The sequence below is a fragment of the Salvia splendens genome, chromosome 12 (genome assembly GCF_004379255.2).
Source record: "Salvia splendens isolate huo1 chromosome 12, SspV2, whole genome shotgun sequence".
Lineage (NCBI taxonomy): Eukaryota > Viridiplantae > Streptophyta > Magnoliopsida > Lamiales > Lamiaceae > Salvia > Salvia splendens.
The window spans coordinates 33,087,916-33,107,175 of NC_056043.1; the positions used below are offsets into that span (position 1 = coordinate 33,087,916).

Consider the following 19,260-nt stretch of genomic DNA (forward strand, 5'->3'; position numbering starts at 1 on the left):
AGGGAATTCCGCCTGGAATTCCGCGCCAAAGGAGAGAGAAAGATAGAGAGGTGGGCTGGGAAATTAATCGGTTTGATTGGGATATAAAAAGAAGAATTTAATTTTAATAGTAGTAGTATATGTGTATGGGTTTATATGGACGCTTGTGTGAATTCAAGAAAAAATATTTTTAGATTTTTACTTTTTTTATATATTTAAGTAATTTTTTATTTTTCAAGTTCAGTTTTTACAAAATTAGGAAATTAAATTGATTTGTATTACTATTGTTTTTTGGTAGTACAATATTATTGACAAATAATTTAACGAACATAAAATTTTATGTTAGGACAAATTATGGTTCTAAAAATAATTGTAAAATTGATTTATTTTCGGCTAGGTTTTTAGAGAGAAAAACAGAGAGAAGCTACTTTTACATCGCCGATTCTCCACCTTCGTCGCCGCCGCTGCCGCTGCCAATCCCGTCGGCCATTAACTCCTCTTCTGCGTCCAAGTTAGTTTGTACTTCTTCATTTGTTCATCTCAAATAGTCAAATTGAATTGAAGGCTCGATTTTTATTCTGTTTTTTTTGCTATTGAAGTTAGGACTCATTTTTTCAGTAAACTAGGGCACATATTAATGAATAGTCTGAACAAAGGAGGCTATTTTAGTTTGCTTCGATCTATTTTATTGCTGATTGTTGTTGATTACCTATCTGCTGATTGTTGCTGATTATTTGGATGTGAATTGATGAGAGTCCCTCTGGCTAAAGCAGTAGTTATTTGCGTAGCGAATTGAGCTCGAGCTCTAATAACACTTGCCAAAATGTTGGCTCGGTAATACAGTAGCCAAAACGGTTAATCGTTGAATCGAATTCGAGCTCATATCCAACTGCTAGGGCGAGCTAGAACTCAAGTTGAAGCTCGACTTAGAGCTTAAGCTGAGCTTGAGCCAACCATAAATTTTGCGAGCTGTGCTTGAGGAGCCTGCTGGTATTCAGCTTGGCTCGGCTCGGCTCAGTTCGTGTACAGAATGTGTGTGTATTTGTTTGAAAAATTGGTTTTTAACTGAACCGAACAGAAAATTTACAGTTTGGTTTGGTTCGGTACGGTTTCACTATGCTAAACCGTTTGATTTGGGTCGAATTTATGAATCCAATTTGTGTTTGTGTTTTTCTGGTTCGGTGTAGTTTGAATCTGAACCACCTGGATGCTCATCCCTAGTTATGTTTGTGGTTGTGAGTGTGCCCGTACATGAATAAAATTAGTATCTTAAGTAGCCATTTTTGTTTGAATAAATAGTACTACTACTGAAGAATTTAGCTCAACTAATCACAGTTTTTATGCATGGTTTAGGGCTGTGTGTTGGGGAGAGTGGTATGGTGTCTGTTGGTTTTAAAGCATTGCCATTGAGAAACAATAAGTCACATAATTCATCTCAGAACGGCTTGATTACCGACGAAGGTAAATCTTCATTTACACAGAGGAGAATGGGCAGGAAAGGAAGCAAGAAAGATAGTGGATTTCACAGGAACGATTCAAACAAAAATGAATCTGGTGGTGGACCAGGTGCAATGGGAAGTGCTCGGAAATTTTCACAGAACAACGGAGGTTCAGAATCTCAAGCGTCGTTTGTTAGGTGCTTTTCTTGTTTTGGGATTTAGTCGTGTGCTTTTTTCATTGTGAATGTGTCTCATGTAGATGCACTATTGTGAATTGTAGAAAGCAGGTTGATCCAGAGACAGCGAAGTACTTCTCAGAGATTACAAATGTAATAGAAGGTACAGAGGTGGACGTGGAGGAGCGATCTGTTATATGTGGTACTGCATTGGAAGAAGCCAGAGGCAAAGAAGTGGAGCTGGCAACTGATTATATTATTAGCCACACTATGCAAACACTTCTTGAAGGCTGCACTTTGGATCGGCTTTGTGCTTTTCTTCGAAGCTCTGCAGACGAATTTTCTCAGATTTGTATGGATAGATCCGGTTCCCATGTGGCAGAAACGGCCCTCAAGTCTTTGGCCAGGCACCTTGAGGATGACGAGAGCCACTCTATCATCGAAGAGACATTATCCGTATTATGCGAGGTATTGCTACTGACTAGAGTCCGAAGGAAATCCCATATTCTTAAATACCTTTACTCTTGGAATTGGTTATTGTTGATATGAAGTAAAAAATGTCCTGCAAACAACAGAAGATACATTTCCTTTGAACTTTAGAGCTATTTGATAGCATCTGCAACATTACTATCAAGTATCTAAATGGTTCTCTTTTATGTTTCTTACCAGGCAATTGTAGCTAATCCTGCTGAAATAATGTGCAATTGTTATGGATCTCATGTCCTGCGGAGACTTCTTTGTCTCTGTAAAGGAGTTCCCATGGACTCGTTGGAATTTCATAGCACAAACCCCTCTGTCGTGCTGGCAGAACGTTTGAATTTGCGATCATCTCACGTAGACAGTCTTAACACACCACAGAACCAGCCATTCCCAGATCAACTAAAATTTCTCATATCAGAAATGGTCGATCCTTCAAGGGCAGACATTGCAATCCTACAAACTAATCAATATAGTAGTTTGGTTCTGCAGGCAAGAATTTGCCATGGTTCCATTTTATTGCACAGGAACGGTGCTGACATCGTATCATATGCAGTTATGCACCACCATTGTTATCCATTACTATTATGTGTGATTTTGTGCACTAGTTTCTGTATCAGCTTGCTTAAATCTTATGAAAGACACATTTTCAAATGGCAGACTGCGTTGAAATTATTAGCTGGACAAGAGGAGGATCTGTTCCGTTTAATTCCCATTCTCCTTGGCTGCCCTACTGATGCTGCATCAGAAGAAAGCTTCATAGAAGTTAAGACAGCTAAAAAGGTTCGGCGTTTAGTGGAAGAAAATGCATACAGTCATTTGATGGAGGTAACAACTTAGCATGATTAACGTTTGGGACATGTAATTTTGCTCTGTGCTTATGACCTTTCCTCGTAAAACTTTTATCACCCATTTTTGCAGGTCATCTTGGCAGTGGCCCCTGATACAGTTTACAATGACATATTCACAAAAGTCTTCAAAAACTCTTTATTTAGATTGTCGTCACATTTCTGTGGAAACTTTGTCATACAAGCATTGATATCTCATGCAAGAAGTAAAGAACATGTAAGTTGAGTAACTATTGAAGCTTCGATAGCAAGCTTATATTCTGTGAAGTTATAAATCAACAAGTGTAGTTACTATATCATCATAATTTTGATTGAAAAATGTCTTCAAACAATGCCACACAGAATTGTTGAGATAAATAATGTAGGAATGAGAATACTCTAAAATTTGCAAAATTTACTGACAATGTCATACTGAAGTCTTTACATGGAAACCATCTCTATATGGTTTAATATAAATGAATGTGTTTGGCTCCAGATAAAGTTGATATTTGAGGAACTGGGGCCAAAATTTAGAGATCTTCTCGAGTTGGGAAGGGCGGGAGTTGTGGCGGCTCTTGTTGCTGCCAGTCAAAGAGTTCAGGAAAATCAGCATGAGGTATTCTTTTATATGCATATATGCATAATTGTTCCTTTCATTGGATTGGATACAGCTCCAATGCTCTTCTCATTGTTCATTAACTCTGGTTCTGTTATTTTTTCTGACAGTGTTGTCTAGCCCTTGCTGATGCTGTTTGTTCAAGAGACGAGTCTTCTGCGTGCATTATTCCACGGCTATTATTTCTCGACAATTACCTCTATTCGGCAGATAAAGAAAACTGGAGTTGGCCAAGTGGTTTTAAAATGCATGTTTTGGGCTCTTTAATGTTGCAGACGGTTTTCAAGTATCCTAGTGTAAGTGGCTTTTCTCTAATCATATTTTCTGCTTTGAATAACAGAGGCAATCTTTGGCCGTTTAAACAAGCCTAACCAGCTAATTATATAACTTCATGATGAGATAAAACTTATAGCATGACTACTGTAAGTATCAATAAGACAGATTAATGAATATTTGTTGGCCCATAACTTGTCTTGCTCGATTTTTTTTTTATGTTTTCCTATGTTTAAAACGCAATACAATTGGTTTCTTTCTGTATTACAGGAATTCATAAAAGCATATATCACCAGCATCACATCTTTAGAGGATAAACATGTTCTAGAAGCAGTAAAAGATCCCGCAGGGTCCCGTGTTGTTGAGGCTTTTCTCGTTTCAAGCATCTCCGCTAAGCAAAAGTACAAGATAGTTGCCAAGTATGATGAGAAGCTTCCCCATCTGTTCCGTTACCCTAACCCCCTCTTGTTTTACTGTTTTTATTCAATGCACAATCCTCACAGTGGTTAGACGTTTTTTTATTTTGTATGTGATATTCATCATAAGTTGTTGATAATTGAAGGCTTCGGGGACATTTTGGAGAGCTTGCTGTTCTTCCATCGGGCACATTTACCATCGAGAAGTGCTTCAACGCCTGCAACTTGTCTATGAAGGAAACAATTGTAACGGAACTGTTACCTTTCCAAGCAGAACTGTCTAAGAGTAGACAGGGCCCGTATCTCTTGAAGAAACTTGATGTTGAGGGGTAAATATATACTTTACTTTTCTAGATTGCATGCCCCATCTCGATATATTTCTTCTTGATCGTGCTCACGTCTTCCTAACTTCACATCTTTTGAATTTGACGAGCAAGTTACATATCGTCTACTTTGTTGATATTAATGAACCTTATTGCGTTTCTTTGTTTATAGATTTGCAAGACGACCAGAGCAATGGAGATCCAGACTAACCTCCAAACAATCCGTCTTCAATGAATTCTACGAAGCATTTGGACAAAAGGATGCCAAATCTTCTCGCGCCGGAAACTTTCTTTCTGATTCTTATAAAAACACTCAAGCGGAAAAGTTCAAAGGCACGAGGAAAGAAATAGATGATGGCCTTTCTTCCGGATTTGTTTCCAAATCTGGCACTCCCTTTCTGGCTCACCAGGGGTCTACCAAACCGAAAAAATCAGGGGATCAGAAATCGAAAACCCGAGGTTTCCCTCAAGACAATGACGATTTCTCGAAAAGCAAAAGCAAAAAGCTTAAAACGTCAGCAGATGGAGACAGTGCTAAGAATGAGAAGAAACGGCGCAAGAAAGATGGATCGTCAGAATCTTCTAACAAGAAGCTGAAGGCTGGGATCAGTGATTAACTCAATCAATCTAATCTTTAAAGATATGGATGGTTCTCACAATTTTGTTTTATTAATTTCACATTTTGTACTCTCTTTTTTTGTCACATCGAAGAAATGGAATCAAACTAGATGAAAGCTCTTTTATACACATGTCTAAGCTAAGAATTACACAGAAAAGCAAATTGCAGCTACATCAAAATCTGTTGCAATCCTAAGTTGCAACAAAGCAGCCCTATCCTAGAAGAAACGATGAACTCTAATCTGCCTAAGACAGGTACTATCTTCTCCACCTGATGCTTTCGACACTCATCCTATGGACGATTAGACCTGGCACAAGAACACAACACATCTGAGTGAAACTTCATATGGAGAGGAAAAAGCCTTCAACAATTTTGGGAGTTAAAGTTACTTATTCTGCGTGGGATTTGATCTGCTCGGAGGTATTCTTCTGAAGCTCGACTTCTCCTCCTTGTATGGATTCTTCTGTTTTGCATCCAAACCCTGTAAAGACTCTGTAGCCGAGGTGGATGCATGCCCTCTCTCCAATAGGGATCTCCCGGCTCGAGCTCCTTGCACATTGGAATGCAGAATCAACGCCAATGCTAGAAGCAACGAGGCCACCACACTCAGGTTCAACTTCATATCTGATCTGATGCGCTCTGTTTAGTTTGAGCTGATACAATAACGATGGAGTTTAGCTTTTGTAGTGAGATTTAGAAGTGTGATTGAGCTCATCCAGGCTATTCATATATATTTATATGCATATGCGTGTGTGCGCGCAAGATCTTGTTGGAATCATATGCATGTTGGATCATGTGATGTTTGTTTGACTATCATGTTGTGAGTCTGACTTACAGATTAGTTCTTACAGTTTCGGTGTGGTCATGTGATTGAGGCACGTGATCATGTATTAATCCTGCCAAATTTATTAATCTAATCTCTGTTTTTAACTTTTGGTGAATGTCAGTTTTTAGTTGTATTTTATGATTTTGATTGAAAAACACAGCTTCTTATTTGTTTCATTCTTTGTTTGATACTACTCTCTAAAATAATCGCAGCAGTTAGATCTTTCACAGTTGTTTTTTCAAGATTTTTTATTATGTATTACTACTTTTTAAGTGAAGAGTGATGTGCTTTTTCTCCAATCTCTTATTTCATGTTATACATATGTAATTGATGACGATCTTCAAAAATAAAATATCTGCAACTTGTAATGTATACTATTGGCATAGGTTTCGAAACATTAAATTATGATTGGGCAAAAATCTTTTTAACATGTTTTCTATATAAATTCATTAAGTAATTTAACTTGATAATAAAAAATTAATCAGATGCAATTATTTCCTACATTATCTAGGCTGGTTGACTGCTGAGAATTCACAATGATCACGAAAAAGGTATTGATAAGGAAAATTATAGTACTAAAATAAACTTTCTAATACACATATTTATTTTGATGATTTATTAATGCCAAAAGTCTAATTAAAGAATTAAATTAAGATATACTTGTAAATAAATTAAAAACACTATTTCCAAAAATTAATTTATATTTGGGACATCCAAAATATAAGGCTATAAAATTATTGATGAGTACTCTCCCTCAGTTCCATTACAAGCGACACATTTCTTTTTTACACATATATTGGGAAAATAGATATAATAATGTAGATGAGACACTCTTTTTCATTATTTTATTTTTAATTTTATTTCTATTTATTAGTATAATTTTCTTAAAACACGTGCGAAAAAAAAATGTATCAACAAAGGGAGTATGAAAAGAGTATATTTCTATCATCAACTTCCAAACAGTCAGCTCTTTTCTCCCTTGTTCAATTTTTATCCCACTATTAAACACACAGACAAAGTTGGAGTAAAAGAAATGAGAAAAATTCAGCATTCACTCTTCCCAATCTACTCGTTCCAAACTATCACTTGACTGGGGATCCCAGAATTTGGAAACAGCAGAACTTGCTACAGCAGGTTCACTCAAATAGTTTGTAGCATTCCTGAAGTCCCTGATGAGGACTGCAGTCAATTCTGGGCTGACTGTACCGGCAGTAACGATTCTACACCCATCAACAGCCAGTGCTGAGCATCCATTCACTGCTTCTCTATCTGGAGCAGAACAAAGCAACGAATTTGTCTGTCTTCCAGTATCGACATCCCAAACATTAACACACTCATCATCTGGTCCACCTGTCACGATTTTGTACGAATCCATATGTATGTGCTTTATAGGGCCAGCATGTCCGTTCAGTTCAGTAGTTGGTGCTACTATACCCGAATCCGTAACTCTCCTGATATCCCATAGATTTCCTCTGCCAAGTGCCAACAATTTGCAGATTTTCATCACTTACTGTCAATATACTGTGTTTTATGGGTAAAAAAAACTACAAGCTAAAGTCTAGAGGAACGATATAGCAGGATGGAATTATCAAATGCAGATGCAACATGTAAATTTTGAATAAGGAAAGGTCATCACCTGCTAGTGGAACCAACACAGAGTAGAGATTTTGAAGGCAACAATTCAAATGAATGTATTTTTACTTGCTGGGATACTGTGAATGCTTTACACATTGTTCTCAAATCAACAGCCGTTACAGAAGGCCCGGCAGCTACATACAGAAGTGATTCATGGCATCTTATACCCACAGGTGCAGCAGGTACACAAGTCGTTCCCACACAACACGAGGTACGACTAGAAGACGATGCTGTCGTAGTGTCCCAGACCCTAACCTATAAAAGGGCATAATGATTGATTGTGATGCATATAACTCACATTTGATGAAACTATGTAGCATACATGACGCAGTTCAACAGATCCACCATATAGTGTTTAGAGAAATTTAGGTATTAATCAAAATTTCATGGGATCACAAACTAGGTAGTAAATAATCTTCTTCTTTCTATAACATAGGAAAGAGTAACACCTAGGATAGAAAACTAAACTATATACAACATAAATAAAAAACAACTCCAACACTTGATGTGCAACACGAAAACTGCAGACAAGAAATGCTGACCAATACGGATATACCTTTCCGTACTTTGAAATGCTGACCAACAGGGATGCTTTGTGCCTATAACGAGACAGGAGAAGTTCATTAAAGGTAATGCTGATAGTTATAACTTATAATTCACAAACAAAAAACACTGAAATCCTAGGAAGCTTTATGGATATTGGATAATAATCACTTCTCCAGTTTGTGGGTTAGAAATATGAAAAGAAATATAGCAACTGCAAAGAGAACAAAAGGCATACCCAGCCACTGACATAAATGGCACAGCCTTTTCATGCCCATAAAGTGTGGCCTTCAGAGCTTGCTGGCCTCGATTTCCAGATGAGTTGATAGACCAAAGGCGAACTGTACCATCTTCACCTCCACTAGCGAATATGTTCCCAACACTGCCACCCAATAGTTTATCCGAGAGGGTGAGCACTGGGCCAGTATGACCTTTGAAGCATCGGTTCCCTCCCTAAGTCAAAATCAGTACTTACGGGGTAGTGTCAAACATCAAAAATGAATTTGTATCCATTCATCAACTACAAAAGAAATTTGCACCCAATTTCCAGGATGATTGGATTGGGGAGGGAGTATTAAGTAAACTAAAACCTAAAATACTCAAATTTACAGATCTACATGCACATTGATACAGATCAAGAATTGAAGATAGAGTTGGATTTGAGGAGAGAGTTCTTATTAAGGATGATCTTTAAATCATTTGGAAAAAATAGTTGCAACAGGATCAGGTTATTTTTTCATCTAATAGTAATGAAAAAGATTCCTATGAATATCAAATAATGAAAAAGATTCCTATGAGCCAAACAGTTTTGATATTATTTGATATTCAGTTTTGCAATTCCATTGAAGTCTTTAATTCATGCTATATCTTGTGAGTGGTTTAGTCAAACAGCTTGTGCATCGATATCCATACTTGAGATACATATACTCTTTTCCAATACCTTTGACCACAGGCGAATTGTATGGTCACTGCTTGATGTCAACAGAATATTATCATCTCGTTCGGACTCATTTTGACAAATATTTGCCTCTGTACGAGAATACAATCTGCAAACCCAACAATTTGGTTATAAGAATTTTGTGAAATAAAAAAAAAACTAAAAATATGACAAAAAAAGTGATGATGCCAAGTCACTCATAGTTTGTTAAGAGTTAGAGAATGAGCAACCTGATAGAAGTAAGTCTTGCATTATGGTTACCGCAAAGTTGAAAAGAGAAGCCTTGTGGTGCTGTAGAAGTAGCTTCATGCACAAGGTCATCAGTCCTCAAGGAGTATAGTGATGGACCCTACAATTCAACAAAGTAATTCAATCATGATGAATGTTTTCTTAACAATAAGAGTTTAATAGGATTGGGCAAACAAGTAGAGTACCTTGGAGAATATAATGTCGTTTTTGTAAAACAGTATGTGGTGTGAATGTGATGGTTTTCCGACGAAATAAGAGTCAAGAAGCAGGGGATCAACATATCTAAACTGGTTCAATGTAGTATGCCTACGGAGATATGCTTCTCTATTGCTGGATTCTTCAGGCACAACATGCGGCCACTCTTGCCTGCAAAAGAAATACTACTACTACTACTTAAGCACCAGAAATTACTCTATCATCTCGTTTTCAACTACACCAACCATTATCAAAATAATAAGGTTGAAAACAATTTAGTTCTTTTCAATTTGTTTCCAATAAGTTGAAAAAAATGGTAAGAGTATGTAAAATTCAAAATTTGAAGAAAAAAGGGCGACCTGAAGAGTGATTGCCATATGGAATCGGAGTAAGCGGCTCGATTAAGGTATTTGCAGGACATGGAGATGTTTGAGACATCTCGGAGGCTGAGGTATTTCGCGCAGTGACCCAAACAATCCAGATTGAGATCAGTTATGGCAGTGGAGCTCGAGCTCATTTCGATTTCGCCCACAATCGGAATCACACCCAATTTGGGAGCATCGCCCCTTAACTTACTGAATCACACCGAATTTAATTAATAAATCAAATTCGGTTCGGTTCGGTGCGGTTCGGGTTTTCAAATCTTCATAAATATTCCAGAAACATCTCAAGCCAAAATCATAAACAAAGTTGGAACCTCTAAATTGTCAAATCCCCTTTCAAGTAGACATTGTGACCTTGTGATACTGCTTACAGTAGTCGATTGAAACTTGTTCAAGGTAATTTATTGCATAATTTTACCTTCTTGTGAATGTATTTTGTGTGAAGATAATCATATTTTGTGGTTTTATCGTCTGATCTTATTGCCCATCAAGTGTTCGCAAAATTCGTTAGAGGGTTATTGCAGTTTGTCTTGAGAGATTTGTATTTTTAATCTTTACTCGAAAAGATTTCACATAATTAGAATAAACGAAGAGAAATTACGGCTAATGTCCATCAAGTGTTCGACGAAATTCAAAAGAAAGTTATTGACTTATTGTTGATGTCTAGAGTGGAAAATGAAGGGAACACGAGAAAGCTGCCTCTTTTTATACTTTCTATACGAATGAGATAATCTCTTTACAAATTCACAATGTGATTGCAACTAATTCTGTGTTTATGCTATGTTTATAAGAAAGGAAGAGAAATTATGGTTAATCAGGGAGGAGGAGGGTCAGTAGCTGTGGCGCAAATACCAACGAGCTTCGGACATGAGCTGAGAGCTTGCCTCCGCTGCCGGCTTGTCAAGACCTATGACCAGGTTGGCTTAACCTCCATGTGCAGTCACTCCTATGTTTTTTTCTCTGCTTTTACTGTTTCTGTTGATCAATTGTTATTAGTCTAATATATTTACGAATTTTTGGCAGTTTAGGGAATCCGGTTGCGAGAACTGCCCCTTCTTTCAGATGGAAGATGACCATGAAAGAGTTGTTGACTGTACAACCCCCAATTTCACAGGGTGTGTTTCCCTTTTGAGTTCTGAGTTTTCCTCTTTGCCTGAAAAGAAAAGCTTGATTCAAAATTAGAACCTCGTTTAAAAATCTACTGTGGAACTTTCACTGGTGTTATTTGTACAGGTTAATATCTGTCATGGACCCGACTAGGAGTTGGGCTGCGCGTTGGCTCCGCATTGGTATGCTTCTTTACTTGCTACTTGTCCTTTAAATATATGAAATCTTATTATTGTTGTTACTTGTTAGATGAAATATGTGCTTGTATGTATACATGACATGGGGCGCTTTGACTGGTAATATATCCTTGTCCAGTATTCATTTTTCTGTGCTTGAGATTTTCATTAAAACATTTTTGCCACACCCTGCATGCTGATTGCATGACTTTCATCAAAATCCTAATTCTGACTGCAATTTGAAGCTAGATTTTGTTAAAACAAAACTCACTAGATAATGAGTTGTTAGTAGATGAAATTGTTGAAATTTTCTGAGGTTGTCAGTTCTTTTATCCAAGATTCATTTGGCGTAGATTTATATGATTTTGACTGCATAGTACTTATATTCTGAAAATGTACATTTCCTTACATGTGTATTGTTTGATGCATGTGATGATGTTTTAAATACACTTGTATATTTGTCTTTGCTATTTATTAAGATAAACTATGGGATTTTGATCATTTGAATTGCCATGGGTCTGTTGGAACAAACTATTCAGGAAAATTTGCGCCTGGTTGCTATACGCTTGCAGTCTCTGAAGCACTGAATCCCGACTTGCAGGTAAGCTATTAACATCCACCTTAAAATCTGGCAGCCTTATGTTGTTGGTACAAGTGATACATTATGTCGATCGGAAGAAACTTATATGTTGTGTTATGTGTCAAGAATGTTTTATCACTTTCTCATAAGTATCAACAACTATAATTCGAATCCCATCTTGAATCTGAAGCTCTTCATTGCTGTTTGAATCTGCACTCAATTCTTTTCGAAATGCGCTTTCCGAAGATCAGTGATTAATTTTCAGGTCTAGATGAAAGATAATTTAGAGCATACTTCTGATTCATAGTGTTTTATTGTGCAGAATATTTGTGAAGAAGAGCACGTGCCATATGTTCCTCCCAAACGTGTCTGACTCGCTACTCGACTGTTGTTTCCATCTGATCTTCCCTTCCGCCTAATCTAGCTGTTTAATATGTTCACCCTCTACCCAAAACAACCCCCAAAAAGTGAAAACAAAACAGAATTTGTGCTTTGTATATGGACGAATTTATGTGGGGATTCATTTTGTCTGTTTTTGTTGTGTGGGTTTGTAGTTTTTTGCAATTTGAGAGGTTGTGTTGGACAATTTCTCAAAAAGTACTAAACTAGAATATATGTCAGATTTCAAGTACTACTATCATAAGTTGATACTTAACTCACTCTTGTTTATCCTTTTAATGTTGCTATTCTCTCCAGATTTCAAATGGATAGTTCATTAGTATGCAAGATATCAGTAATGTTGTCATCTGCTAACTGTAATTATAAAATTTAATTATTATATAGTTTATTTTCTTTAGAAAATTGATTTATGAGTGATTTTAAAGAGGTACTACTATAATTGCGTAGTCCAATATTCGCAGAAAAATATAAAAAGTTTACTAGCAGTAGAATTTTTGGCCTCTAGGTCTGAAAAACGCATACTCTAATTACAGAATTTTGTGTGTGTGTAGTCCAATATTCTTTTAGTCGACTTACAAGTTACAAGAGACAATTGTTATTTCAAACTCAATATTGAAGCTTACTGCGAATTTGACACAATTTTTTATAATATTTTAATAATGTCTCAACAATACAAAGAGATGAGATGATTGAACATATTATAGTATAGTGTTTCAAGTAACTCAACCATCCCAAGTTTAGAATAGTCATCACATTAAACACATCGATATATCAGCAACAGGTACCAAAACATGTGTTTGGTGATATAATAATCTTCACATCATTTCTTGAGGTGGGGGAAACAAGTGAAGAGGTCGGCTTTCGGATGCTTTGCTTCAGCATGCTCCTTGCATTTCACCTCCGACGTAGTGCAGATAAATGTTTGCATACAAACCTTGCACTGTAAACAAGATTCAAACCAGTATAGCTTAGCAAAGATGGTTGCAAATCAAGCTGAATCAAAAGAAGGAAGATAAGTCTGGGAGACGAGCAGTACATAAGCAAGTTCATGGCCTTTTGCATGGTAAAGCTATGTGATGAATACAGATTGTGTGTCACTGTGTTAGCTCATGTATGGCAAAGAGGTTATCTGGACGTAAATATTCAATAACAAATGACATTCTAGACATCTGATTCAAAATAATAGATCAGCCTGCTAAATTGTTAATACCTGACTGACATACATATTTCTCATTGAAACCTATAAATTAATTCATTTCCGCAAGACAAATTCCATGCGAACAACTCTTTTATGATCGCCTATTACTCCTCAAGAGAGTAGTAAAAACATGGGGAACAGTAATCACTTGGTGTTCTACGTTTAGTGCTCACATCATTAACGAGCAATGCAATTCACAAACAAATCATGCCATCTCCATTACCACCAAGTCGTGTTTACTATTCAAGATAGTGTTATTATTCATCATTAAGTTATCTCGAATTGTAGAGATAATCAAGCGTTTTAGGATATCCCAGCTCCCAAGTTTCTAATCCATCTTAGCAAACACCAAACTAACCTATACTATTTGTATCCAATCTATGTTAATCATATATCATAAACAACCCCTCAAGGATGAATAATGATTGATCTTAACAAAAAAAAATCTTTCTTACTATATGTGTTCAAACCTCATCAAAAAGCAGTGAAGCCACCACTCCATCTAATTCTCCAAATGACTACTTTAATCAAAATCACAAGACCTTTTTTTTCTCTCCACAATCTAATAATCAAACATTCAAACATCTCCTCTTTGATAATCCGAATGAAAGCAAGAACTATCAGTAAAAGCACATACTTGCATAAGATCGAGAATCAAGTGTTTCAAAAGTCGATATGCTCAACTCAATTTAACACCAAACAGAAAGGGGAAATGAACAAAAAACTACCCCAAAACAACCCAAGTTTAGAACAGAAACTAAAAATTCTGGAAATTGGGGAAATTTGAGCTAAAGCTGGAGATGAATAAAAGAAACAACACTAAACAGAAAAAATAAATAAATAAAAAAATGAAGGAACCTGGATGTTCATGGCCTTCTTGTTGGCCTCGAGTTGACTTCCGGCACCTGAACCAAACACGCAGGTTTTAGTATATCCATCTAATTACCCCTTCCGATCATCCAATACGTATCAAAAAAAAACAGAAATTCAGAAATAAAATGGAATATATACCCTTAGCGCCTTTCATTTTCTCCAGATTCTTTTCCCGAGCCATTTTCGTTTTCTGCGCATTGCCTCCTCCCATCGCTTCTCTCTCTACGTTTCTTCTCCCCTCGGAAAAGCCCTAAATTCTGGAAATTGGAAACCCTAATTGAATGACAGAAATGTATAGCGATAGATGAGCGAGATTATGAGCAAAATTAAAGGGGTTGATTTTTGGTAAATAAAAAATGAATGGTTTGTTGATTTTAAAATTATTTCAAGAGAATACAATTAATTAACGTAATAACGTGTATGAAATAATTTACAGTATAAATTATTTATGATTTATCACAATTTAATTAATTTAAATTTATTGCATCAACATTTACTGTACATATCATTATATCAATAATCGATGTGTAGACCATATTAAGTGGAGTATTAACCAATTTGCACATTTAACATAAAAATCTCTTTATTTGTATAACATATCACATATGTATTATATAATATAAGCATTCCATGTGTGAGAGTGAGACCATTTCAAGTTTTTCGACACACTCAATAAACAAGACGATCTCTACTAAGACGGCAAGAGATATAATTTTATTTTATGTGTTAATAGGAAGAATTAAGTAAGAAAAATAAGATTAAAAAAATGTTTATATTTTTAATAATAAATTATTTTAATTAGGACAAATAAAAAGGAAATGAGAATAGTTTCAATACATGTTTTGCCGAATATAATGTGGATGTATATGGATAAGCTTCATAGCATACGCATAAACACGTCAACTTAATCATTATTGCATTCAACAATAAACAACCCACATCCATAAATGAATCCAAAAAGTCATTGTTTTATACTTTTATTCAATTAAATATGTTTGAATTGTTTTATAAAGTTTTAACAGTTATCTAGCATGAATTAAATTGAACTAACAGTTGCATGTTGTGACGCAACTATAAATTTTATTCAATCTTATCTATATATGTTTCCCAACCAATATTAAATGGTAGACGAGTAATTTGATTATTTGTGGCTGTTATTTTTGTGTGATTATTTTTATGTGACTGTTATTTTCTCGTGATTGTTTGATGTCTTTGTTAATACTATTTTTTAGACGTTTGGCTTACTATAGTTATTTAATCTTGAGCATATTTGTGTGTTAAAATGTAGATTATTTTGAATTTTTTCCCCTCATTAAACTCTATTACGAATTAAGAAATGAAATATGTGACGTTACTTCTTTCCCCATTAAAAGATAAATTTACATAAATTGTACATACAAAATACCCTTCAAATTTAAATAGGATAAGACTAATTTAATTTGATTTTGGAAGCATCATTAATTACATATATCTATGACTAATTTAACCCTATTTGTAATTGTAGGAGACTATAAAAATTTTCTTATTAATTTATATTGTTTAAAAAATGCTACTATGTAATTGAATTTATTATTAAAAATATTCACCTTTATTAAAATATTTATAATAAAATTTTAGATAGAATAATCATTCATAGTATTCTAATGAAATAGTTTTTTATTCATTTTATTTAAAATATTTAAAATAAAATTTTAGATAAAACAATCATTCATAGGAAAAAAAATGGGCAAGATACTCTTTTATTTGAAAATTCTCTTTTATTATGTCATATATATTTTTTAAACCATTAGTATTTTACTATTAATTTCAGGTTTTAATTTCTCAAGTATTAGTACATATTGTTTGATCTTCAAAACGGAAAAATCATTAGTCTACAAGTATAAGAAAAAACATGCCATTTAAATTTCTTTAATATTATATTTCTTTGTATAATTTGTTTTATATTTTATTTTTTGCTAGAGTCTACTATTTTTTTATTTTATATAGAGTAATATATATACATTGATAATATTTTAATATGATAATTTTATGTAATTAAGAAATTATAATCATTGAATGATATTATGTGGATGTATGACATTACTATAAATATTATTAGTAATATAATACAGGTCTCGATGATGGCAAATTGTTGGATTCAAGCACATATAATGCAATCTTCTAATGTATAGCATAAATTGATATGATAATGAAAATTTGAAATTATATGATAAATCACTATATTTTCAATATTTTAATTACTGAATTATTTTAATATTAATTTCATTATTATTTTTGTAGTGCGTTAAAAAATACTATCATAATAGGGATAGTCCGATGATAGCAACATGAGGGCACCCAACATGTAACATGTCCTTTTGTATGTATAACTACCAATTTATTGATACACTATGTTAAAATTATACAATAAACCCCTATAAATTTTAGACTTGTATTATAAAATTATTTTATAATTAATAGTATTTTGTTATACTTTATAGTGCATCAAATGATAATATAAGAGGTAATTGGATGATAGAAGGTCGTCGCACTCAACGTCCACCTATGTCAGTGACACATTATTCAAGTGTATTACTAATTAATTAATATTTTCAAAACATATACTTAGATAATTACATCTTCATTCATATAATTTCAACAATAGTATGAATAATCATGTATTGATCTTTCTTTGTATATTTCTCCATGTGCTATACTATATATAAAATACTTGAAATAACAAGCTTCAAATTATATTCCAAGTCACAAAAATTAAAGCAGTTGAAAGAAATAAAATCAAATACAATGTACATGAGAGATCCACATTAAAATTATATAAATTAATTAATTTTTAGAATATAAGGATAATTTGAATAAATTTATGAAAAATTAGTTTATACTCCTTAATTGTTTTGTGGAGTAAAAAACGTTAAGTGGTTGACGGAAAGGGAAAGAAATATAGTGTACTAGCAAAATTAATATACAAACAATTTTATAATATAATTTAATATTATATTCTTTTTAAATGTCATATTTAATTTAATAAATTTTAATTTAATTATTAATATATTCACTATAATTTTTTTATTTTGTTCTCTTTTTACTTCTTTTAACTTGTCTCCGTATTTTTTTTGTTAGAGCTAGAAAAAAAATGATGTTAAAATATTTGTTTGAATTTCTGAAATTAAAACAATTTTGTTTAAATTTCTGAATATAAAACATACAGTATTTGTTAGAAAAAAATATAAGTATTTTCCTTTTGAGTTTTAGTTGAAAGTATTATTATTCATTCTTTAATTAATATTAAGGGTTATAATGTAAATTAAAGTAAAATTAAAATAGGTAAGTTCCTTAATTTTTGTATATGATAGAAAATGACAAAAATACCCTCCTTTTGTATATACAATTTTGTTAATTTATCACTACTCTTAAATTAATAGCCTAACAGGGAATAAAGATTTGCATAATCTACAACTAGATCCATAAGAATATTTATTGTAGTTGGTAGAAAAAATATATTTAAATAAACATAGAATACTAGTGTTTAGGATTTGATAATTGTGTGACTCAAAAGTTAATTATTTAGCTAATTGTGTAATTAGTAGTTATGACCTATTGTTTTATCAACACATAATCAATTAGCATGCATTGCTGCCTAAGTTAATAAGAATCACTTGCATTAGAAGATTAAAATATAAAAAATAAAACGTGAACTATGCTGACAAATATAGAGAAAATAGAGGTTAATAGATGATTAAAATTTGTTCATGGACTTAGGACTCAATTTTTGACACAATAGAATTCAAAAAATTATAATATCAATAATGAGTTTAAGTGCTTTTCGTAATTAATTGGATGTTTCTCTACGCACCTCTATTGTGGGTAGTTGCATTAATAATATAATATATTCAATTATTTGTTGAGCATCAAAGAAAATAGACACAATCGGGAGTAGGGATGTCAATTTAGCCTGCAACCTGTGTGCTGGCCTGAATAGCCCGCCAAATTTATAGGGTTTGGGCTGAAAATTTTTAGCCAGATAAAATTACAGCCCGATTAGCCCGCCCCGATTAACCCGCAACTCGTTAGGGCAAGACCCGAAAACCCGATGGGCTGACCCGGAAACCCGATAAAATTTCTATTGTTCTATTTGTTTGACTCTAATTCGACATTCATTGATTATTTTATAATATAGATTACTGAAAAAATAACTTTCTATTTTATATATTAAATATATAAATTATATATTAAGTTTTTATTAATATAATAATAGATAAATGAATTAGAAACTTCAAATTCACTAAAAAAATATATTTAAATTTCTAAACATGCTTTAAAATTTCTTGATGTTTATGTTTTAATTTGCATAAATCTCAAACATTAGTATTTGATCATATTTATGTTTGAGTTTAAGCATATATCTCAAATTCATCATAATTAAATATTTTAAATTTTATAAATATAACTAATTTTCACCATTATTTATTGGATTGATCGCATGTTAATTTTATCGGTAGCAACTCGATTAACCCGATGGGCTAGCACGAAACACGGGCTTTTAGGGTTATGGTTGAACTTTTATAACCGGGAAAAATCACAACCCGATTAGCACGCACCTGATTGACCCGCAACTCGAATAGGATTGGCCCGAAACCCGATGGGCTGACCCGATTGACATCCCTAACCGGAATGTTATATTGCTAACTCAATACTTAATTGCTAACTACAACTAAATAATAGTCATTAGATATTTAAATAAAGGGTCTAGATCATCAGCCCCGGAATATCAATACGATCAACAAAAAACGTCAATAAAGGTATTAAGGTCAATTTACAATAAATTAGTTATAACTAACTTTTGAAAAATATCACATAACTTTAAAACGCATATAACTTTCTCGATTTAAATTATGTTTTCGCACAACATATATCAAAATAAAGATAATTTCATAAGGATTCTAACGCGATCTCACTTGCATATGTTCCGATGTCAAAATTTGAAAAAAATTTCAAAAATTTTCAATTTTTTCGTACA

At 33.7% G+C, this 19,260-nt stretch overlaps 4 protein-coding genes across 8 annotated transcripts; 2 read left to right on the top strand and 2 right to left on the bottom strand.

The window, feature by feature from the left end:
- The first annotated feature begins 335 nt into the window (after positions 1–335).
- On the top strand, positions 336–5,269 carry LOC121759207 (pumilio homolog 23-like). 3 transcript variants are annotated; one of them, XM_042154708.1, is made up of 11 exons: positions 336–490; positions 1,333–1,615; positions 1,699–2,062; positions 2,264–2,626; positions 2,732–2,899; positions 2,993–3,136; positions 3,395–3,514; positions 3,625–3,810; positions 4,058–4,206; positions 4,350–4,532; positions 4,699–5,269. In XM_042154708.1, exons 2-11 carry the CDS (start codon positions 1,356–1,358, stop codon positions 5,141–5,143), a joined length of 2,382 nt encoding a protein of 793 aa, XP_042010642.1. In that variant the 5' UTR covers positions 336–490; positions 1,333–1,355; the 3' UTR covers positions 5,144–5,269. The 3 variants fall into 3 exon arrangements, with proteins under 3 accessions (XP_042010642.1, XP_042010641.1, XP_042010643.1); XM_042154707.1 differs by having other exon boundaries at positions 380–490; positions 1,315–1,615; XM_042154709.1 differs by having other exon boundaries at positions 381–490; positions 1,315–1,615; positions 2,264–2,563.
- A 1,626-nt stretch (positions 5,270–6,895) lies between these two features.
- Positions 6,896–10,053, bottom strand: LOC121759398 (mitochondrial division protein 1-like). Its single transcript, XM_042154965.1, has 8 exons — positions 9,890–10,053; positions 9,521–9,701; positions 9,317–9,435; positions 9,090–9,195; positions 8,388–8,602; positions 8,163–8,205; positions 7,608–7,861; positions 6,896–7,443 (listed from the first exon to the last, which is right to left on the bottom strand). The coding sequence occupies exons 1-8, from the start codon at positions 10,045–10,047 to the stop codon at positions 7,023–7,025; spliced, it is 1,497 nt and encodes a 498-aa protein (XP_042010899.1). The 5' UTR covers positions 10,048–10,053; the 3' UTR covers positions 6,896–7,022.
- Positions 10,054–10,173: 120 nt separating this feature from the next.
- LOC121759399 (transcription elongation factor SPT4 homolog 1-like) lies at positions 10,174–12,454 on the top strand. 3 transcript variants are annotated; one of them, XM_042154966.1, is made up of 6 exons: positions 10,174–10,309; positions 10,705–10,830; positions 10,937–11,028; positions 11,147–11,202; positions 11,736–11,797; positions 12,099–12,454. In XM_042154966.1, the coding sequence occupies exons 2-6, from the start codon at positions 10,720–10,722 to the stop codon at positions 12,147–12,149; spliced, it is 372 nt and encodes a 123-aa protein (XP_042010900.1). In that variant the 5' UTR covers positions 10,174–10,309; positions 10,705–10,719; the 3' UTR covers positions 12,150–12,454. The 3 variants fall into 3 exon arrangements, with proteins under 3 accessions (XP_042010900.1, XP_042010902.1, XP_042010901.1); XM_042154968.1 differs by having other exon boundaries at positions 11,174–11,202; XM_042154967.1 differs by having other exon boundaries at positions 10,197–10,309; positions 10,709–10,830.
- A 340-nt stretch (positions 12,455–12,794) lies between these two features.
- LOC121759712 (uncharacterized protein At2g23090) lies at positions 12,795–14,602 on the bottom strand. Its single transcript, XM_042155387.1, has 3 exons — positions 14,385–14,602; positions 14,232–14,278; positions 12,795–13,115 (listed from the first exon to the last, which is right to left on the bottom strand). The coding sequence occupies exons 1-3, from the start codon at positions 14,455–14,457 to the stop codon at positions 12,996–12,998; spliced, it is 240 nt and encodes a 79-aa protein (XP_042011321.1). The 5' UTR covers positions 14,458–14,602; the 3' UTR covers positions 12,795–12,995.
- Between the last annotated feature and the right edge of the window lie 4,658 nt (positions 14,603–19,260).